Source organism: Mus caroli, chromosome 11, assembly GCF_900094665.2.
Source record: "Mus caroli chromosome 11, CAROLI_EIJ_v1.1, whole genome shotgun sequence".
Taxonomy (NCBI): Eukaryota; Metazoa; Chordata; class Mammalia; order Rodentia; family Muridae; genus Mus; species Mus caroli.
Genome location: NC_034580.1, coordinates 70,560,559 through 70,579,937, shown reverse-complemented (window position 1 = coordinate 70,579,937; position 19,379 = coordinate 70,560,559). Strand labels below are relative to the sequence as shown.

The following is a 19,379-nucleotide window of genomic DNA, read 5'->3' as shown; positions in this document are numbered from 1 at the left end:
CCTCTCAATCACAGCTGAACTCACCCTTCCCAGTTCAGGAGGGATCCTGCATCGGGACACCAGCACAGTTGTGTTTCTAAGTGTAGGAAGGGTAGGAAGTGAGTTTGTGGAGAAGTTTTAAGGGCGCTGGCCCCTAGAGCCAGCCTCAGGGCTTCGTGAATCAGAATAGCAATGCTGGTGGTGGTTTGGAAGGGTTTTAGTCTTAGCAATAGTTCTCTTAGTGACTTGTCAACAGGTATCATTTGCATTTTCTAGACAACTGAGACCCCTGTGGGTAAGGTTGGGTAGGATGGATCATAGATGCAAGTCCAGTCTCTAGGCACCATTCCCATACTCTGGTCCTTTTGCCCATCAAAGGAGTCACACGAGAGCATAAAAGCCATATTTATAATTAACCTCCAATATGACAACACACAGAGAACAGACAGCCACAGCTCACTAGAAGCCTGGGGGCTTATTCTTAACACCCGGTGGCTCCCAAGATAGAATACAGACCCTGGAGCAACTGGAGTGACTCTTAGACAGGATGGACGTGAGCATTACAGGGCAAGACTCCCTGAGGTGTCTTCTCCTGGGAGAAGAGGCACTGAGTCACTGTTGGCAGGAACAGGGACAGGCCATATCCACATGGCACCCGGAGAGTGCAGAGGCTTCTTCTTGCCGCTAGGTCCTTCAAAATGTCTTGCACCTAGCTCCTCTGCTGCTTCCCACTTCTAGGTCCCAGCAGGGCCCAGAGGGAGGAGCAGTGCTTTGCCAGTGAAGATGAGCATGATGGTGATCTGAAGACCACCCTAGAGGATGGTGGCTCTGGCTCCTCCTCCACCTGGCCACTCTCAGGACATGCGGCTGCACTCACCTGCAGAAGGCTAACCTTAGGCCCTAGAACTTCCTGGTCAGATTCTACTCTCCAGAGTAGAGACGGACATTACACTACTGTCACAGTGCTTCAGCTGGAAGCAGGGATCTCAGAGCCTCTGCTCATCCCCGTGGGGACAAACCATGAGATGCCAAGAATTTGGAACCCAGTGCTGTTCGTGCCACCCAACTTACAGGGCCTGTACAAATGTGAACATCCCCCTCCCAGGCAGCCTGAGGCCCAGGGTGGTGTGATAGGAATGCAGGCCTGTGCCAGATAGGGCATGTGCCTGGCACGACTGCTTGAATGTGAGAGGGAGTGTTTATGTGTGGATGAAAGGGAGAAAAAAGAAATGGCATGCAAGCTAGTGGAAGCAAGCAAGTCTATATGCAGTGGACCGTCTCCAAGTCTTCACCATTGACACACTACTCTGTTTCAATCACATCTCTGTAACAAGAACCTGTATTAAAGGGCCAGTTCCTCTGGCCTGGAGAGAGCAGAGGAGTCTAGCTGAGCTCCCCTGGGAGGTGGGGAACTGGAGGATAGTCAGGAGCCTCCTCAGGGGCTGGGCCAGACCCAGCGCTGCTGGCAGTGCTGAAGCAGAGCTGGCTTCCAGCTCTAGCCTCCGCCCTGGATTCATTCACTCCCATCTGGGCTCAGATCTGTGGCTCAGGCTCATACAGTGTGTCCTCTCTCAAAAAGGAGCGAATCGGGATCTGCAGGGGTAGAACACGTAGCAGAAGATGTGAACAGAGTTCTTCTCTACTTTCCTAATGCCCCACTCACCACCCAACTCCACAGGCACAGTGTGCCTCCCAGATCCTTCAGAGTCACCTTCCCCCTCTCCCAACAGCAACCCCTTACCTTGAAGGGTTGACTTATCCCCACTACAGAGTGCAGGTTGTTGCTATAGTAACAGAGAAGAAACTGATCCTCAGTGTCAGGGATAGCACTGATGTTGATATACACCTGAGGCAACAGGAATGAGGTCAGTTCTCGGGCCCTGGGCCCTTCCCAGAATAGTGTTAAATTATCCACTTTCTTCCTTCCAGAAGACAAAAACGTTTAGGCAATTCTGCATGTCGGAGATGTACCTGGTTTGGGTTGTTACCATAGGAGACTTGGTTGTCGCCGACCCAGACATAGGCTACATAGTCATTAATGTGACGCATCCCCACCTGTGAGTGGGAATCAGGCAGGCAGTCAGTGGTTGAAGAGGGTATGGGAGCTACAGAAAGATCCTAAGGAGAAGATCTGTAAGGGGCAGATCTTATTGCCAGGGCTGGTCTTAACACTAAGTCTTCTCTTTGCTGACGGGCCCTAAGTTGGACAGGGTCCCTGGGGTGAACAAGGGTAAGCTCTTCAGTTATCTCTGGCCAGCTCCTGTGTGCCCCAGTGATGGACAAACCAGGGGATAATGGACTCCCTGCCTTGCCTGCTTCATCACCTTGTATAGTCCGATCCAGTCCCAGGAGCTGCTGAGGAACTCTGGGGTGGAGGTGTAGCTGATCATCATGTCGTTCTCCATGGTCCACAGGTGTTCAGGCATCATAGTGATCAGTGGGACAGACATCAGTGGGTTCAGCTGTACACAAGGGTAGGTGGTAGGCTGAAATCCTTAAGGCAACTATTCCTTACTGTGCTCTGCTAACATGGTAGGGGGAACAGGGACACCAGAGCAGTGGGCACAGCACTTTGCTAGGCTACTCTAGCTGGACAGTTGGAAAGGGGCAGCTTGTCCTGCCAGGGGAATGGGGTCTAGAACCAGGTAAATAGCACAGAGCCCAGAACTGAGGGTGTGCATGAATATGGAGGAAGGGACCCGGTTTAAGAAAAGAGGTCCGGGGGATGGGTGGAGAGAGAGTTAAGAGCACTAGCTGCTCTTCCAGAGGTCCTGAGTTCAATTCCCAGCAACCACATGGTGGCTCACAACCATCTTTAATAGAATCTGATGCCCTCTTCTGGTGTGTCAGAAGACAGTGACAGTGTACTTACATATATTAAAAAAGAGAAAGAAAGAAAGAAAAGAGGATTGACAGCCACTCTCTTCCGAGGTTTCTGCCTCAAAGGCCCCAATCCAGTTTCATGGGGTAAGGCTCTGGTGAGATGAGCTAGAGAACTCTGGAAGGGCCAGTGTGGGAGCTGAGAGGAGAGGCAGTTTAGTGTGGCCAACAGTGCACTGTTATTAGGTGGCAAGCTTTAAAGGATGGGCAGAGCTCCCTCTGCAACTCGATCTAGATACAATTAGGACAAAGGGAAGTTCTACTTCACACAGTAGGTAATAAGCATGATGGAACTCATTAACCTCCAGGGGAAACCAAGAGGAAACAGAAGCCTATTCACAAGGGGCCTCAACACGTTGACAGGAAGAGCCATCAACAGCTCCTGAGAAGCGCTGGGATACCTGACCCGGGAGGAAAGACAATCACGCTCTCCTACAGGTGTCCCCTGGACACTGCCCGACTTTACCACCCAGCCCAGAGGGCCTGGCAGTTTGGCCAGCACAGCTAGCCCTCTGCCAGGTTTTGGGAAGTCCAGAAGTTCACCTCCAAGTCAAAGGTGCCAGTGACAGGCTTATGGTCACTGATGCTGTATGCCATGTGGCTGACGTAGTTCTTCAGTGTCAGCAAGAAATAGGAGGTTGGTACACTGGAGGCCAAGGGGCTGGCCTGGGACGGTTGCCGCTTCAGCCTCCACAGGATGCGGTCAGTCCACGCAGGCTTGCGCTTTTTCTCACTTAGGATAGGGAAAAGAATGGGAAGAAAGGGGGTTGGCAGGAGAGCAGGAGAGTGCCTCCGAGTGTGTGCTTCAGGGTCTACCAGCACTTGAAGACTTCTGGTCCACTGGCAGGTCAAAGTATCCAACAGAAGCAGCAGCAATCAACTGCAGAGCCTCTGCTAAGCCCAGGAGTTTATGAATTAAGCTGTGACTTAGGAACATTCCATTCAAGGCACTTCTTAAAGAACAAAACAAAACAGAACAGAACAGAGCCTAGGCTGGGTTTTGAAGATGCAGAGACCCAGACTTGAATTTGGGGCGTGCTGGCCACAGGCCTGTGGTTAGGAGGGTCACCACCCACCCTTTACTGGAGGAGACTGAGCTTTACAAGGGGAGGGATTTCCCAAAGCCACAGTGTTACTCAGTGGTGCATCCAGGACTCCAGGCCAAGCAAGCAGCATGATCGCAGAGCACGTGCTCCTAACCACCACACTAACCCTCTAAGGCTCCAGCTTCCTCAGCTGCGCAATGAGATGAGAACAGTTGTTACCTCACAGGGCTGCTAAGAAGACTAGGTGAGCAGAACTGCCTCTGGATCTAGAATAGGCCTCTGCCTAAAACAAGCTGTCTGTAGAACTCGGTCAGTGTGGTTAGACAGGAGTGCCTGCGGTCCAGGCCGGCCTCAAACTCTCCACATACAGGAGGAAGACTCTGAACGTCTCGTCTGCCTGCCTTCATCAGGGTACGGGTGTGTGCTACCATGGCCAGCTAGTGTGGTGCTGGCGATCCCCCTGCTTCTGTAAATACCAGGCAAGCACTATATCACCTGCCCTATTTCCCAACTCTCACTGCGATTCTTTGTTCTCAAATGTCATCAGAAAGAGCTTACCATGTATGCAAGAGGGCCTGAATGAAAATCCTTGTAAAATTCAAAACTAAGTAAGCACAGTGCTAAGGAGGGTGGAGGCAGGCTGGCCCCTGGTGGAGGCCAGATCACTGGCCTTGTGACACCTGTCTTATTGACTGCCCCAATCTTTCCAATGGTGCTGTCTTTCATCTTTTCGAAAAGATTTATTCATTTTTATTTTATGTATATGGGTGTTGCCTGCATGTAAGTTTATGTACCACGTGCACACGGTGCCCAAAGAAGCCAAAGGTGTCAGATTCTCTGGAACTAGAGTGATAGATGGTTATGAGCTGCTGTGTGGGAACTGAACCTGGGTCCCCTGCAGATGTAACAAGTGCTGAAACTCTGTGAGCAGTCTCTCCAGCCCCATGGTCCTGTCTTACAAGTCACATTTTTTCTTAAGCTGAGACTGGCTGCTCTGTTCTGGTGGGAGCTGGGTGTTGGTCCACGGCTTGTGCTTGCACAGAACCCACGTGCTTTCCCTGTGTTTCCCTCTGCCCCTACCTCTGTGAACCTGCTAGCTCCCTTCAGAGCAGCGGGAGCTGTCTACACTCATCAACTCAGCAGCTGTCACCAACCCCAGGTAGGCTTAGCTGGATGATGGTTTCAACATAACTGTTTCCCAAATGAATGAACACGCCTTCCCTTTCAGAAAACTAAAGTCAAAAACTGCAAGATTCTCTAGATTCTAAAACAAACAAAAACCAAACCAACCAACCAACCAACCCCCCAGGCAGAGGCAATCTATGACCCCAGAGGAGCCAAGGCACAAGATACTTCATACTCAGTGTCTGTGTTGAGAGTACTTTGTACTTAAGCTCCCGATGGACAGCTTTTAAGTGCCTCATTGAACTCTGGAGCGTGGTTAACTGGTCAGGCACTTAATGTGTCCATGACACAAGTCGTGACTGGCTTTGATCATAATATCCTCTGCTCAACCTGCCCAGTCTGCATCCACAATGGCTACTGTAACAACACCTGGTGCAATCCCTGACTCTAACAGGATTCCCCGCCCTGCCCTCAGCTCCTCCACTCTCCCTGTAATGGAGCTGACTTCGGTTCTCATTACATCTTGGCTCAGGGACACTGCATGGATAATGAAAACTGCACTCTGGGTTCTGCACACAAATCATCCACACTCACTTTGTCTAGCTAGACATAAATCACCTACAGTCGCTCAGGACAGCTACACAGGCTAGGGTCTTGTTCCCACCCCACCCACAGTGCTACTCATCCGTGCTGCTGGAGGACTAAAGAGCCTGCCCTTCCTGTCTACCAACATGGCTGCCTCCTTCGGTGGACTCTCCTGAGGTGTATGTATAGCTGAGGCAGAAGACTTGCCTAGTACATGTGGGACACTGAGTTCAACCCCTTGCAAAAACCAACAGACCAACAAACCTCCCCTTGACAAGTCTAATTGACACTCCCTCCTGTCTCTGGCTGCCAGCTTCCTTTAGCATTTCACTGAGTTCTGGAAAGGTACTGGCTAACTCCCTGTCATTGGTGGGTCCCTTTGCTAGTCTGGCTCGAATATTGTTCTCAGGCTCCCAGTTAAAACATAGGCTAGGGCTGGAGAGATGGCTCAGCAGTTAAGAGCACTGACTGTTCTTCCAGAGGTCCTGAGTTCAAATCCCAGCAACCACATGGTGGCTCACAACCATCCGTAATGAGATCTGACACCCTCTTCTGGAGTGTCTGAAGATACCTACAGTGTACTTAGATATAATAATAAATAAAATCTTTAAAAAAAACACACACAGGCTAGACACTGTGCTTATACTTGGGATGAACATCAATTAGATCCAGGTTGCATGCTCTGGTACAGGTTTCTTTTATTTTGCAGCACTAGGTATCAAACCTAGTACCTTACACATAATGGTTCCACCAGCAAACTACATAGATCTCCTAGTTTTTGAGACAGGCAAGCCAGGCAGTAAGCAGCTTTGTGATTCGGGAAGACTCGTAACCCCCGTCTGTCTGACTGCAGAGCTGTTTTCAGTGGTTCTGCAGCCCAAACACAGAGGGATGTCCAGGCAGGAATAGTGGACATCATGACTGAAATACTCCTGACTAGGGCCAGAGTGTAGATTCTCAGCACTCATTTTAAAGTACATGCCTGTAACCCCAGGGATGTGTGTGTCTCAGAGACAGTGAGTTCCTGCAACCCATCCACCAGCAAGACCATGACCGGACAAATGGTGACTGCCAGATTCAGTAAGAGACCCTGCCTTAGAAAAGGAAAGGAAGAAAGGAAGAAAGGAAGACAGGGAGGGAGGGAGGGAGGGAGGGAGGGAGGGAGGGAGGNAGGAAGGAAGGAAGGAAGGAAGGAAGGAAGGAAGGAAGGAAGGAAGGAAGGAAACAAGTAAGCAAGCCTAGTGTACACACCTTTAAGCCCAGCACTCAGAAGGCAGAGGCCAGCAGATCTGAGTTCCAGACTAGCTAGGTTGACTGGATGAGTTCCAGGACAGCCAGGGCTACACAGAGAGTCTCTGTCTTGGAAATAAAACAAAACAAAACAGGATGGAGAGCAATGAAAAGAGACACTGACCTCGGTACATACGTACACACTCACACAAACAGACCAAAAAATACAAGTAAAATATAATCCCAGCCACCCGAGAGGCAGGAGCGTAAGAATCATGTCTTCCAGACCAGCCTGGGTTACATAACAGGGTTTCTCTGTGTAGCCCTTGGAATTCACTCTGTAGACCAGGCTGGTCTCGAACTCAGAGATTCATCTGCTTCTGCCTCCTGAGTGCTGGGATTAAAGACATGGGATACCACTGCCTGGCTAGCCCTCTTTTTAAATACAAAGTTAGTAACAGCACTGTCTGCCTATTAAATATATGTGCAGAATTAAATGGTGCAAACTACTGGGCAGTGGTGGCACATGCCTTTAATCCTAACACTTGGGAGGCAGAGGCAGGCGGATTTCTGAGTTTCAGGACAGCCAGGGCTACACAGAGAAACCCTGTCTTGAAAAACAGAAACAAAAATAAAAAACAAACCAAAAAAAAAAAAATGGAGCAAACCTTTCTGCACAATGCCTGGCATAAGGTAAGAGCTCACTGTCAGGCATAACGAGCTAGTATATAACAATAAAGATCTCCATCATCCTTAGTGGTGTTTTGTTTTGCCTGATGCTCTCCTTTTGCTCCTGCTGGGAAGACTGGCTATGAATTATCTGTGTATGAGTGGAAGGGCGGGGCCTCTGCTGAAGCAACTCAGGACTTTATACATGCTAGGCAGGCATTGTCCCACAGAGCTGCAGACCTAGCGCTATGCTTAGATGAAGTGCTATAGGTGAAAAGCATACCATGTCCAGAGATGCATATCTGAGCCCAGCCTATCATAGCTAAGCTCCCAGGGGACCTCTACTTACTACCGATGAGCCTAGCTACCCTGTTAGACCTTGCCAACTCCAGCCCAGATTTAGCTGCTTGCCAGGACTTAGCTTCTGCTGGTAGTCTCTATCCTGTGCCCAAAGGGAATTGCACCCTACTTGTTAAGGATTGAACCAGGGCCTTGCATGTGCTAACCAACTACTTTGCTACCAATTATACCTTCAGTGCACACTGGGGTCTTGAGGTGCGGCCTCCGAGGTTCCATGTTACTGCTCAAGTTCAGTGAATGGCTGTAGAGAGCAGGGAGACGCTGCTCTCTACAGCCACAGTCACCTCAGCCAGCCAGAGCTTGTCCTCTTCCCTATTTTCCAGCCTACTCTGTTGCCAGGCTGCTCTCTGTCTGCAGAGTGCATTGCCTTTTCTTGTGTAGCTGCCCTAGCCACAGTCCCATCCCTGTCTTGCTCCACATTCCTGAAATGGTGTACTCTTTCCCCACTTCATTAGTAAGGTCATTTAGGCTTTATCAAACCATTCCCACACATGAAGCCCATTGCTACCTTTTTGCCCTGGCCTGCTGTGGAGATACCTATTTCCCCTTTTACTACTAGGGGTCTGGGTCACCCTGATGGTATCTCTCCACCCAATAATATTAGCTAAGCTCCCCAAACTTATTGGGAACCTGCTTGCTCTCCATTTAAGCCTCAGGTTTCGGTAGTCGCCTGGCCCTTTCTCAGCTCTTAGTTCTTCAGTAAGGTCACCCAAGCTCGCTGGGTACCTAGACCTGGGCTAAGCATATGTAAGGTCTCAGCCAATTCTGAATGAATTATGGATAGTGATCATCCCCATTTCGTGAAGACCAGCAGCAGAGCTAGGCCATCTTCTAGCTGGTAAGGACGGCAGTGTGAGGGCAGCCTGCGTGCACCCTCTGTCCCTCTGTATTGTTCTCTGGGAATTTTTTCCTTTCTTTCTTTCCTTTGAGTGGGTGGTTTTGTTTTGTTTTTTTAAAGACAGGGTCTCATGTATCCCTGATTGGCTTTGAACCTGCTGTGTAGCGAAGGGTGGCTTTGCCTGCACCTCCCCAGTGCAAGGATTACAGCTGTGCAAAACCACATCTGGTTTCCCAGAATTTCTCTTCTCCTCACACAGTAGTTAACTCATTCTGAGTTGGTTGCAGGGGAACTTTGTAACTATCTTAAGTAAACTTTCTGCACCCCTGTGTGATGTCTAGAAGGCCTTGAGAAGTAGAGGCAAGGGCTGGAGAGATGGCTCAGCAGTTAAGAGCATGGACTGCTCTTCCAGAGGTGCTGAGAACCACATGGTAGCTCACAACCATCTGTAATGGGATCTGATGCCCTCTTCTGGTATGTCTGAAGACGACAGCTACAGTGTACTCACACACATTAAATAAACAAACAAATAAATAAATAAATCTTGAACCTGGCATGGAGATGCACACCTTTGATCCCAGCACTTGGGAGGCAGAGGCAGGCGGATTTCTTAGTTCGAGGCCAGCCTGGTCTACAAAGTGAGTTCCAGGACAGCCAGGGCTATACAGAGAAACCCTGTCTCGAAAAACCAAAAAAAAAAAAAGAAAGAAAAGGAAAAAGAAAATGAGAAGTAGAGGCAAGGGTTCCCAGAATGCTTTGGTGCCTTCCCTCCTAAGTCAGGGCTGCCCCTGCCCTTCCCTATACCCTCTCCTTCAATAACCTTCTCTCCTACACTCCATTCTTGCCGATATCAGCCTTCCCTCCCTCTCTCAGTCTGGGAAGCTCCTGCAGCCAGTGCCGAAGAAATGGCCAACAGGCTCCACTCCTGCCTCTCTAACATTTCTACTCTGTTGCATGCCCTAACCTCCACCCTGCTACTAGGGCTGGCTGGTATAGTAAGGCTTGCAGAGCTTCCTAGGCACCGATGCCTTCCTCACCTGGTGTCATAGTTGTTGGAGTGACGGTCAAACTTGTAGGTGGGTGGGAAGAGCAGCGGGCCTTCCTGGAACTCGCGGAGCAGCTGGTCACGTTTCTTGGCAATGAAGAGCTATAGGTACAGACACAGTTCCCATCTCCTCAGTCCTCACTTAGTAGGTCAGCCCACCCTCTTTTCTGTCACTGCTCCAATCTTCTGAAAATGGGACTTTATAGGATCAGGGGAAGCAGCTGTCTGCCATTTTCTCTGCTATCTTTCCTCTGTAGGCTGAGGCATGTTATTATGCCAGGGCTGGCCAAAGCTCATCTCCATCTCCGCCCCCCCCCGCCTTTTTTTTAGGGGGATGCTAGGATTTCACACTGTAGCTTAGATTTGGGTGGAACCAATGTAGCCAAGGTGGCATCAAAGTCAAACAAACCTCCTGCCTCAGTTTCCCAAGTGCTGGGATTAAAGGCTTGTGCCACCATTGCTCAGCCTGGCTCCCTATTCTTGACCATAGCAATGGTTTTTCTACGTGAAGATCAGCACTAACAATATGGCTGCCACATCTCCTCACGCAAAACCTGGCTAGACAATTCTTCCTACCCATGGACAAAGGAGAACAGATCCCAGACAATCTGAGCACTGTTGCTCCTGAACATTTCCCAGATGTCCATAATAGGTTCCAATTACTGAGACACACACACACACACACACACACACACACACACCCTCTGCTCACTCGATACCTGATCTTTCTCCCACAGCTCTGTGTAGTACTTCCTCGTTATACTCTCCTGCACAAAGAGCAACCCAAAGTCCTCAATTCGAAAGTTCATGTCTCCAAACCACAGAATGAGGCTTCAGGAAAAACAAAAAGGAGGGCAGCTTGAGGGTCTGCGAAGAGGTCAGTGAAGAGGCACAGGCCTGCTGGGCACAGGAGCTGCTGAGGAGGGAAAGGCTGAGGGGGCAGGTGAGAAGCTAGGCTCGAGGACACTGGGAGAGCAGCAGAGGAAGGCCATGGCATGCTTGGGTCCAATAGGACAGTCCTTGGCTTCAGTGCTATTGTTTAAGTTAAAGGGCTTTCCCAGATGGCCACATGGCAAACAGGGAACGCTCTAGCCTTCTGCTCCCAAGCTGGCCATCAGGACAAGCTAATAAACAGCCCTGGGGTAAACTCAGGAACCGCAAGGGTTTTGACCTGGGTTGTTTACAGTTGTCCATGGTTTCTAGGAAGGACAGAGAGGTCAGAGGAAGGTAGACTTCAGGCAGGCAATGCTGGGTGGTACAGCAGATGAGGACATCAGGAAAGGGCTGGGAGATGGAGCACTACTGACTGGCAGGGGAGCACACTCAATCAATGCTAGCCTGGGCTGGCATGGGGGAGGGCAGGGATGACAGTTTGTGGCTTCAGGCTCACTCATGGTCCAGGATGTTGGGGACATCATATCCCTCAAAAGTCAGACTCTCCAAGATTCGGTCAAAGTGTTCCAGGCGCTGGTCATTGTTATACATATGAGGAGGCAGGTGGCAATTGATGATGCTGACGTAGTAGCCATAAAGCTTCAGGCAGACGTTGACTCCCCCTTTGTTCCCCTGGTAGAAAAGGTGGGAAGAAGGGTGGGGAGAGACTCTGGATTGTATACACACCCCTTTCCCCATCCTGGGTCTGAGGAGAGGCATTCTTACCTCCCCCAGGGTCTCAGCCATAGACACACAGCTTCCCAGCTAATTCTTCCATGTACAAAGCTCAATACCCAAATCTAGGATCTCAGGAATATCCAGGCCCTGCTGGGATGGCAGGGTATGGGGTGGGTTATAGGGGTGGGTATGCAGGGTCCTAGGCTACACAGAATATTCAGACTCAGTTAACTTCCCTTGTTTTGCTTAGTTCCAAAGCATCAACCCTTGTTAGCTCAAGTCTCAGAGAGAGCTCAGTCCTTACCCAGTACCCGTAGAGGCCAGTGGGGGTGGATTTCGTAGAGATGATCTGGATGTAGGGCAAATGCTGGTACTTGGCAAAGACCAGTAAGAGAAGCCCCTGCATACGTACTTGAGAGATCTGTATTAGAGGGCAAAGGTCATTTATTAAACTGGGAAGGCCAACTGCATCCCTGCTGAACCCAACTAGGGATGTTTAAGAGAGTCTGGAACCACATACAAAGCCCTGCCCAAAAGTCTACGGGGCCCAGTTTCAGCCTTTTCCTTTTTAACTCTGAGCTGCACACAGTGCATGCTGGGGCTGTAGTTTCAGTTTCTGCTGATGGTCCTGGGATGGAGGAAAGGGAAGAGGCTTCCAGGGTAGCTCGCCACTAGAAAGGCACTCCTCTCCCAGTCAAGTCTCTGGCTACTGAACTGCTCCGCTCACTCATGCTGCCCTAAGAGTCCCGCAGACTGCCACATCTTTCAGTCTCTCTTCTCATCGATGAAGCAGGAGAACAGTGTGCCATACATACTGTGAAGACAGTAGTTTTTGGTTCAGTGTCTATCTGTGTGCAGGTGAGCACTGTGGAGGTTACTGGGTGTCCTGCTTTACTGATTTCATCTTATTCCTTTGGAACAGGGTCCCTCACTGACCCTGGAGCTAGGCTGGTGACCAGTAAGCCCAGTGATCCTCCTCGCTTCACTCCCTCACAGTGCTTCTATGTGGGTGCTGGGATCTGAACTCCTAACCCACTGAGCCATCTCTCCACCCTACTCCACTTTTTGATACAGGCTCTTGTTAAGTGTCCCAGGTAGATCTTTAACTGCCAATCCTCCTGCCTCAGTCTCTTGAGTGCTGGGATTACAGGTATGTACTCCCATACCCACTTTGGCTTAGAAACTTTTCAACATAAGCAAGAACAAGACAGACGCTTTTAGGGTGCTGTTCTGAATCTCAAATACAAGAATTCATTGACTCTACACTTGCTAACTACACCCATCCCGAATGCTGCGGACCCATTCAGAGCTCTATGCTGGATCAGCATCTGAAGACTTCTATACATGTTCTAGCCCAGTGAAACAGTACCATCAAAATGATATGTGTGTGTGCTATAACTAGAAAGTTAGGCATGATGGCACACGCCTGTAATCCTAGCACTCAAGAGGTAGAGGCAGGAGGATAAGGAGTTTAAGGCCAGTCTGTGAAACAGGAGACACAGCTGCAAAAACATCAGTAACTTCAGATGCTGTGGCTGATGTCCTCGAAGGCAATGTACACAGTAGGGAAGTAAGTCCTGAGGACGCAGGCTCTGGAGCGGGGACAGTCGCTAACACCCATGCAAAGGCTTAAGCTTTCCCCCAGCTGTCGGGAATCACTGTTCCTGACTTGCTGATGTAGAACTGAGACTCTGGGTGGCAGGGGAACCAGGAAGACTGTTTTGGGATTGCCAAAATGCCAACTACTAGTGGCTGCAGAGGTGGGGTGGGAAAAGGCCACCCTTAGTGACCCTCGCTCTCAGGGCTGGACTGTCCACTGCTCCAGTAGCTGTTTCCGGAGCATGAGGTGCAAAGGCCAAGAAGGAAATCTCCGGGTGTGGAGCTGTACTGGTGCCTTCCAGGAATTATGAAACCCGATCCCCAAGTCCAAGAGCAGCTCCAGCACTGCGAAAAAGTCAAAGTAGGGAGATCCCCAAACTCAGCGCTGAACAAGGGAGGCACCAGTGCCCGAGTCTCTGGGGCTGCTATATATGCATGTACTAACCTCCTCTCAACCCTAAGTCTTCTTACATTTTTTCTTATTTGTTTTTGTAACAGGACTTGAACCTATATAGGCCTATTACAAGTACTCTACTACTGAGCGATAGTTTTCTATTTTTCCCATTCACAACTATCTATGACAATAGGAATCTGGGCAGGGTTATATTATGAGGGACCAAATCCCAGGGTCAGGACAGAAACCAAGAAAGAGATAACATTCAGGAGTGGAGTTACATTTAATCCTAACTAACACAGCAGGTTCAGGCCACTGGGCTTTGGCACAGAGACCAGTCCACTTAGTGTGAGAGCAGCAGGAAGTAGGGGAGGAGGGCAGGGAGTATGCAACTGGGAGAATGGGTGGGGTTGTGAAGAAAAGCCAGAGCCTTCCAGGGAAAGTTCCAGTGTGAAGAAACTAAATTGGAGGGGCTATAGGGCCTGGCAGGAGGTGACTAGACACTGGAGCACCAAAGAGGGTCCTCTGAATTCAAAACAGCTGGTAGATCCCCACAAGGAACTGGCTATAATTAGGGTTCTCCCATCCATTTCAACTAAGGAAAGGAGAGACATATGCTTTGTGTGCCTAGCCCTTAGGCTAGCTCTCAGTTTAGGTCACATGAGTGGTATGGGTTGTGCCCCTGACACAAGTTGAGCTCAGTGGCAGGGTGGCTCCATTCCACCCTACCAAATCCCTTGCCAATTAGTCAAGACACAAGGAGTCTTGAAGTCTTGGAAGGAATGAGTTTTGAGAGACTTCTCAGTTTGTTCCGAGGCTGACATTGCGTAGCCTCAGGAGAGCTAAGGCTTGCATTTCTCCTTCTCAGAACCACAAAGCTCTTGCTTCAGCACCGCTAGGCAAACTAGGTAACTGAATTAAAACTGAAGAGTAAAACCCATCCTAGAAAGGGAGCAAGGAGAATTCTGGTATTTCCAAGATGCTGTTAACTAGGGACTCTGGTTAGGTGTTGGTTCATTCTTTGTAAGTACGGGGCAGAAATAAAACCCAGGGACCTAAAACCTTCCTGCCATTCTCCTATGATCTAACGAGTCCTCAAAGTGTACTGGTCCCTCAGACTAAGAACCACTTTGCACTACACCTGTCTTCCCCTTGCCCAACTTCTGAGCCCATCAGAACTTGATATTCATGTCCCCTGTGATATCAGCAGGTTAGCTCTGGGATTACCTGTCAGTCTTAGCATATACACTGGCATAGCAATAAAATATGATAGTTGAGAACACAAGTCAGATTTGAAAGATTTAGATTCAGATCTTGGAGAGTCCATGTGATTTCTGGGCTTTGTAAAGAATTTCTATCTTGAGAGTTAAGACTGTAAAATAACACACACTGAGAGCTTATTGATAATGCTTACCACCAAGTGAGCACTCAGTAAATTGTAGCAAGTGCTACACTCAAGAGATTTCATGCTGGGCAGTAAGGAGAGACCAGAGGGTAGGCCAGGAATAAGCACTAAGAAAACATCTAGGTGTGAAGCTAACCCCTGGACTCATCGCTCAGACTTAGGTATACTGGGACAGCATGAGGCAGGCAGGCGTTCCAGGCAGCCAAATGTAGTGTGAGCTTTAAACCTTTTGATGAATGGAAAAGAACATGAAAAGCCGAGTGGAAGAAAGAGGAGTACATCAGACAAACACTTAGCTGCATGGGAAAAAGGGAAACGCATCAGACAAGCGACTCGAGTCAGCGCAGGTGAAACACATTCCTCCACTGCCCAGAAACTTAACTTACCTTGACAAAGTTCAGTGGGGAAAGCATATCCATGAAGAGACTGCTCCATGGGTCTTCAAAAGCAGCATCAGAAAGAAGGCTTATGATTCCAAAATTCATTTCCTGCAAACTGACCATTCCAAGGCAGAGGATCACCCCTGGCCTGGAGGACACTTGACTCTCCCACAGCCATCATCAGACTCTCAGGCCTGCGTTCTGAAGACCAAGAGGCCTCCCTTTCCTAGTTGTGTGGCTGTTGACCTCCAACCCATAACCATTGCTGACCCAGGACAAGAAACACAAGACTGGACCCAAGGAGGCTGAAAGCCCTTCCCCTTCAGACTCTAACACAAGTGAGGACAGGTTACATCAGTCCTCTACAGGGATCGGGGGTGCAGGGGCCCTTCAGACACCTACCCAATGATATATATGTCCAGATTCAGGTCTTGGTTGTTCAGTTGAAGTAGGTCACTGAGGTCTACAGTGGGGGCTGCGGAGGCCACATTCCATGTCACAACATGTACGCTGTGGAAAGGATGTTAAGTCACAGGGGATGGAGGCTAAGATTTTTCCAGATAGGGGGCAAAGACCTAGGTATGTGTAAGGCTTCCTCTGCAGTGATCATGGGAAATGTGTCTGCATGTTTGTTTGTTGGGTGCTTTTGAGGCTGTGTCTCACTATGCAGCCCTGGCTGGCCTCAAACTCCTTATGGAGATCAGCCTTCTTCTGCCTCCTAAATTCTGAGATTAACGTTCTTAATCTCACTATGCCCAGCTTGTTTCTGCATCATGTGGTAGGAAAGAGGAAAAGGAGCAGTGGATTACCCAGCTTTCACCTTCCCTTTCATGCCTGGAAAGCAGGAATCTCTTCCCTCCCTCCAAGTGGCTCTTCTAGGCAGGTTTACAGTCCCCCATAGCTGGCAGTACCTGGCACAGAGCTGCCAAAGGGAGAGCAAATGCCGTTGGCCAGAAGGAAAGAATGATTGTGTTTGAGAGACAGGAACCTATTAGCCCACCAGCTCCTCCAGCTACAGAAACCTCACTCATCCTCTGTGGCCCAGTCAGCAACTCTGCATGCTTACTCCTCAACCTATGGGTTCCCAAGAGCACCGAGAGGGACTCGAAGGTTGACTGAGCATGGCCTCAGAGCTTCAGAGCCACAAGAACAGAAACTCAGAAAGAACGAGGCTGACAGTGTATTCCCTTCCTCTCTCCTACCTTGCGCACAACAAATCCTGCCAAGGCCTTCACGGAGCCTAGGGACAAATTTCTGAGTAACAGGTTTCTTATTATCTGTCTCACGAGTCTACTCTCTCTTGGGACAAGTCGCCAGTTGGAGCATAACATTCCAACCTCCGCTCTCCACAAGTCTCAGTATCAGGAGAAATAATCAGCAGCTCTTAAATACCACCGCATCCATCACAAGTTCAGAAAAGCAAAGACTTAGGGAGGCCTTCAGTGAGGGTGTTGCTATAGCAACACTCCAAGAAGCCCAGACTGTCTCCAGGACAGAGCAAGCAGGAGCTCAGACTATACAGAGATGAAACCTCTGAGTTCCAAGAATACTGAGGCACTGAAGCACAAGATCCCGCAAAGCCACCCAAACACAGGGGAGGGGGCAGGCTGGTTTAAGCATTTCCTTCTCCACCAGAGCCTGCTCTTAAAGCGTGACTTGTAAACAAAACAAAACAAAAAAATTCCTGGTTAGCTTCAAGCAGTTCCCCGCCTCTCCCTATGAATATAAACAAAATAATACAAAAACCTTCCTCTCAAGCCCTCTGAGAGACAGTCATTTAGTCTGTTTACAGTCTCCCCCTGCTGTCCGGCAGGTAACCGGTTTTTTTTTACTCAGTGGCTCCTTGTATTCCCAGGAACTCACTCTAAGTGGATAAAAAATAAAACTCGGGATTTGGCATCCCAATCCTCAATTTTGATGATTAGTAACAAATCCATGCACCGTGAATTATGCTCAATTGGACGATTAGCAGTGTTCCTCGTGATTAAAGAGCAGGCATGAGACCAGGCTTTACCTCGCTAAAGGATCTTATCTAAATCTGATCTCGGATTTCAAGAGATCACAGCCCGATCAAGAAGACCCCATGATGTACTGCTGAAAAACAGGAACAAAACTTCTAATCTACAACTGTAGGGCCAAATGTTGGTCCTTAGCAATCTAACCCTGTCTGCTCCAATAATCAACTGGACACTTGCTTGGGGAGCATCTGCAGTGACCAACTCGGCAGCCAAAGTTTAGAGCGTGCATCAATCCTAACATAGCCCTTTCAGTACTGGCCTGACAGAATTCAGGTATCTAAACTAGGGCAGCCTTGATCCCACTGTGGTTTTGAAATCCAGTCCCACAAATCAGACTGGGCTGAAGACAGCTAACCGCCAGGAACCGACCGGCCTACACCTGCGTCCTCACCTGAGTGCAAAGCCTTTCGGTGCGCTCGGCTTCCTCAGACTCACAGCCGACATTATTCCCTCGCGGTAACCCGGTGTGTTCCTGTCTCCGCGTTGCAGCTAGTGCGAGCCGGAGCAGCCCTTGGTCTCCGGTCTCAGCAGCAAGCACTGCTCCCTCCGGATTGTTTTTCTTCCGGATTCGGACTGCTCTTCGGCTTCCGTAGGAGGTGGATCCAAAATGTCTAGGGTTTTGGGGTGCGGTTGGAGGACAGAGGCGGGGCTCTACAGCAGAGCGAACCGCCCAGAGGCGGAGCTGAGCCTGGCTCAGAGAGGCGGGCTCTACATGTCATCCACCCCCGACGCCGTACCGCCGGCCCCGACGCGAGAGTGGGCGGCGGCGGGGCCGCCTAGGCTCCGCATTCCCAGCCTGCTTTGCGCGAGGGCGTAGGCGGGAGGAGCGTTGAGGGCGGAAGTTGCTGTGGCTCGAGGACTCTGGCTGCTTCGTGATCGTCCCGCGGCGTACGGTCTTCGCTGCTGCCGCCTGCCCACCCTCAGAAACCGGGAGTGGACAGGATGGGGAACCTCATTGTAGTCTGTTCGGCCTCTCGCCCACACTATAATTTCTCATGTTCCTTGGCGCCCTCAAAGGGGTCAGAGAGCACTTCCATTCATATAAGTGACTCGGTGATCGTCATTTGAATTTTGTTGTTTTCCCATTTGAGAAAGTCTAGCTAGTAAGTACTGGGGCTTGTTATACAGACCAAGCTGATTCTCCGACCTCAGCTGAGATTACACCACCACGCCCAACTTGAAACTAGTTTTGCTGAATACAAAGCAAAATAATTTAGGATTCCCGAGAGCTATCAGTGAATGAAAAACAAGCCGTTGCTATTTAGTGTATATTCATGGTGACTGTTTACTTTGCCAGACACTTCGATTTATTATTTCCTTTAGCTCTCTGGGTCTTAATTTTTGAGGGCGGGGGGGGGGGATAGTGCATGGGGTTGTTTTTACAGTTATGACTTCCCCCAGGGAAATGGAGTGTTGTTTTGAGACAGGGGTTCTCAGGGAATGGAGTTTTAACAACATGAAATCCATACGAGCAAAGTTAGTGATTTCTACCTTTTTTAGCACACTGTAGTACCAGCTACCCAGTGATGCCTCAAGAACCCACAAAAGCTCCACTACTTAAAGTACATGTTCTGGAACCCGGTGTAGTGATGTTATTTCCAAAACTCACCGAAACTGGTTACTCCAAGTTTAAGTCCAGTTTGGGCTACCTTAAAGTTACAGGGCATTAGAACTGTGCTGTGATTTGTTCTCAAAATGGAGGGCAAGGGGACAACTACCAAGTCTTAACTACCTGAGCTTTACCCCTGGATGGAAGACAAGAATCAAAGTTGTTGTTTGACTTCTACTTGTAGCCATAAACACAGTAATAAAACTGAAAGTGCTGGAGAGGGCTCAGAAGTTAAGAGCACTTACAGACCACTGAAGTTGGGTTTGATTCCCATCACCCACATGGTGGTCCATAACCATTCTAATTCCAGTTGCCCTTTCCCCTTTCTGGGTACTAAGCATGCCAGTGGTGCACATTAATCTCGCCCACTTGCAGTGAAATTAACAAACCTGGTCTAGTATTCTCATTAGGCCAAGCTAGCCTCAAACACAAAAAGATCCACCTGCCTTCCAAGTGCTGGGATTAAAACCCCGTGGCACCATGCCTTTAAACAAGATTTTTTATTTTTATTGTGCGTGTGTACACGTGCGCGCCGGCATGTGCACCAGAGTGCAGGTGTCTGGAGTCTTGAAGCATCAGATTCCCCTGGAGCTGGAGTTATAGGCA

The 19,379-nt window shown here is 49.4% G+C and overlaps 1 protein-coding gene across 1 annotated transcript; it reads right to left on the bottom strand.

The window, feature by feature from the left end:
- Positions 1-370: 370 nt before the first annotated feature.
- Inpp5k (inositol polyphosphate-5-phosphatase K) lies at positions 371-17,921 on the bottom strand. The gene is made up of 12 exons (XM_021177574.2): positions 17,556-17,921; positions 15,549-15,656; positions 15,153-15,261; positions 11,673-11,789; positions 11,148-11,323; positions 10,477-10,588; positions 9,750-9,859; positions 3,403-3,592; positions 2,304-2,441; positions 1,951-2,034; positions 1,721-1,825; positions 371-1,572 (listed from the first exon to the last, which is right to left on the bottom strand). The coding sequence occupies exons 1-12, from the start codon at positions 17,606-17,608 to the stop codon at positions 1,513-1,515; spliced, it is 1,362 nt and encodes a 453-aa protein (XP_021033233.1). The 5' UTR covers positions 17,609-17,921; the 3' UTR covers positions 371-1,512.
- Between the last annotated feature and the right edge of the window lie 1,458 nt (positions 17,922-19,379).

Excerpts from the sequence above, each read along its gene's own strand:
- Inpp5k (XM_021177574.2), bottom strand. The coding sequence starts at position 17,608 with ATGTCGGCTGTGAGTCTGAGGAAGCCGAGCGCACCGAAAGGCTTTGCA. Across the intron at positions 10,589-11,147 it reads CCCAACATCCTGGACCATGA|CCTCATTCTGTGGTTTGGAG; the intron begins GTGAGCCTGAAG and ends TTTTTCCTGAAG. Across the intron at positions 1,573-1,720 it reads GGATAAGTCAACCCTTCAAG|ATCCCGATTCGCTCCTTTTT; the intron begins GTAAGGGGTTGC and ends CTACCCCTGCAG.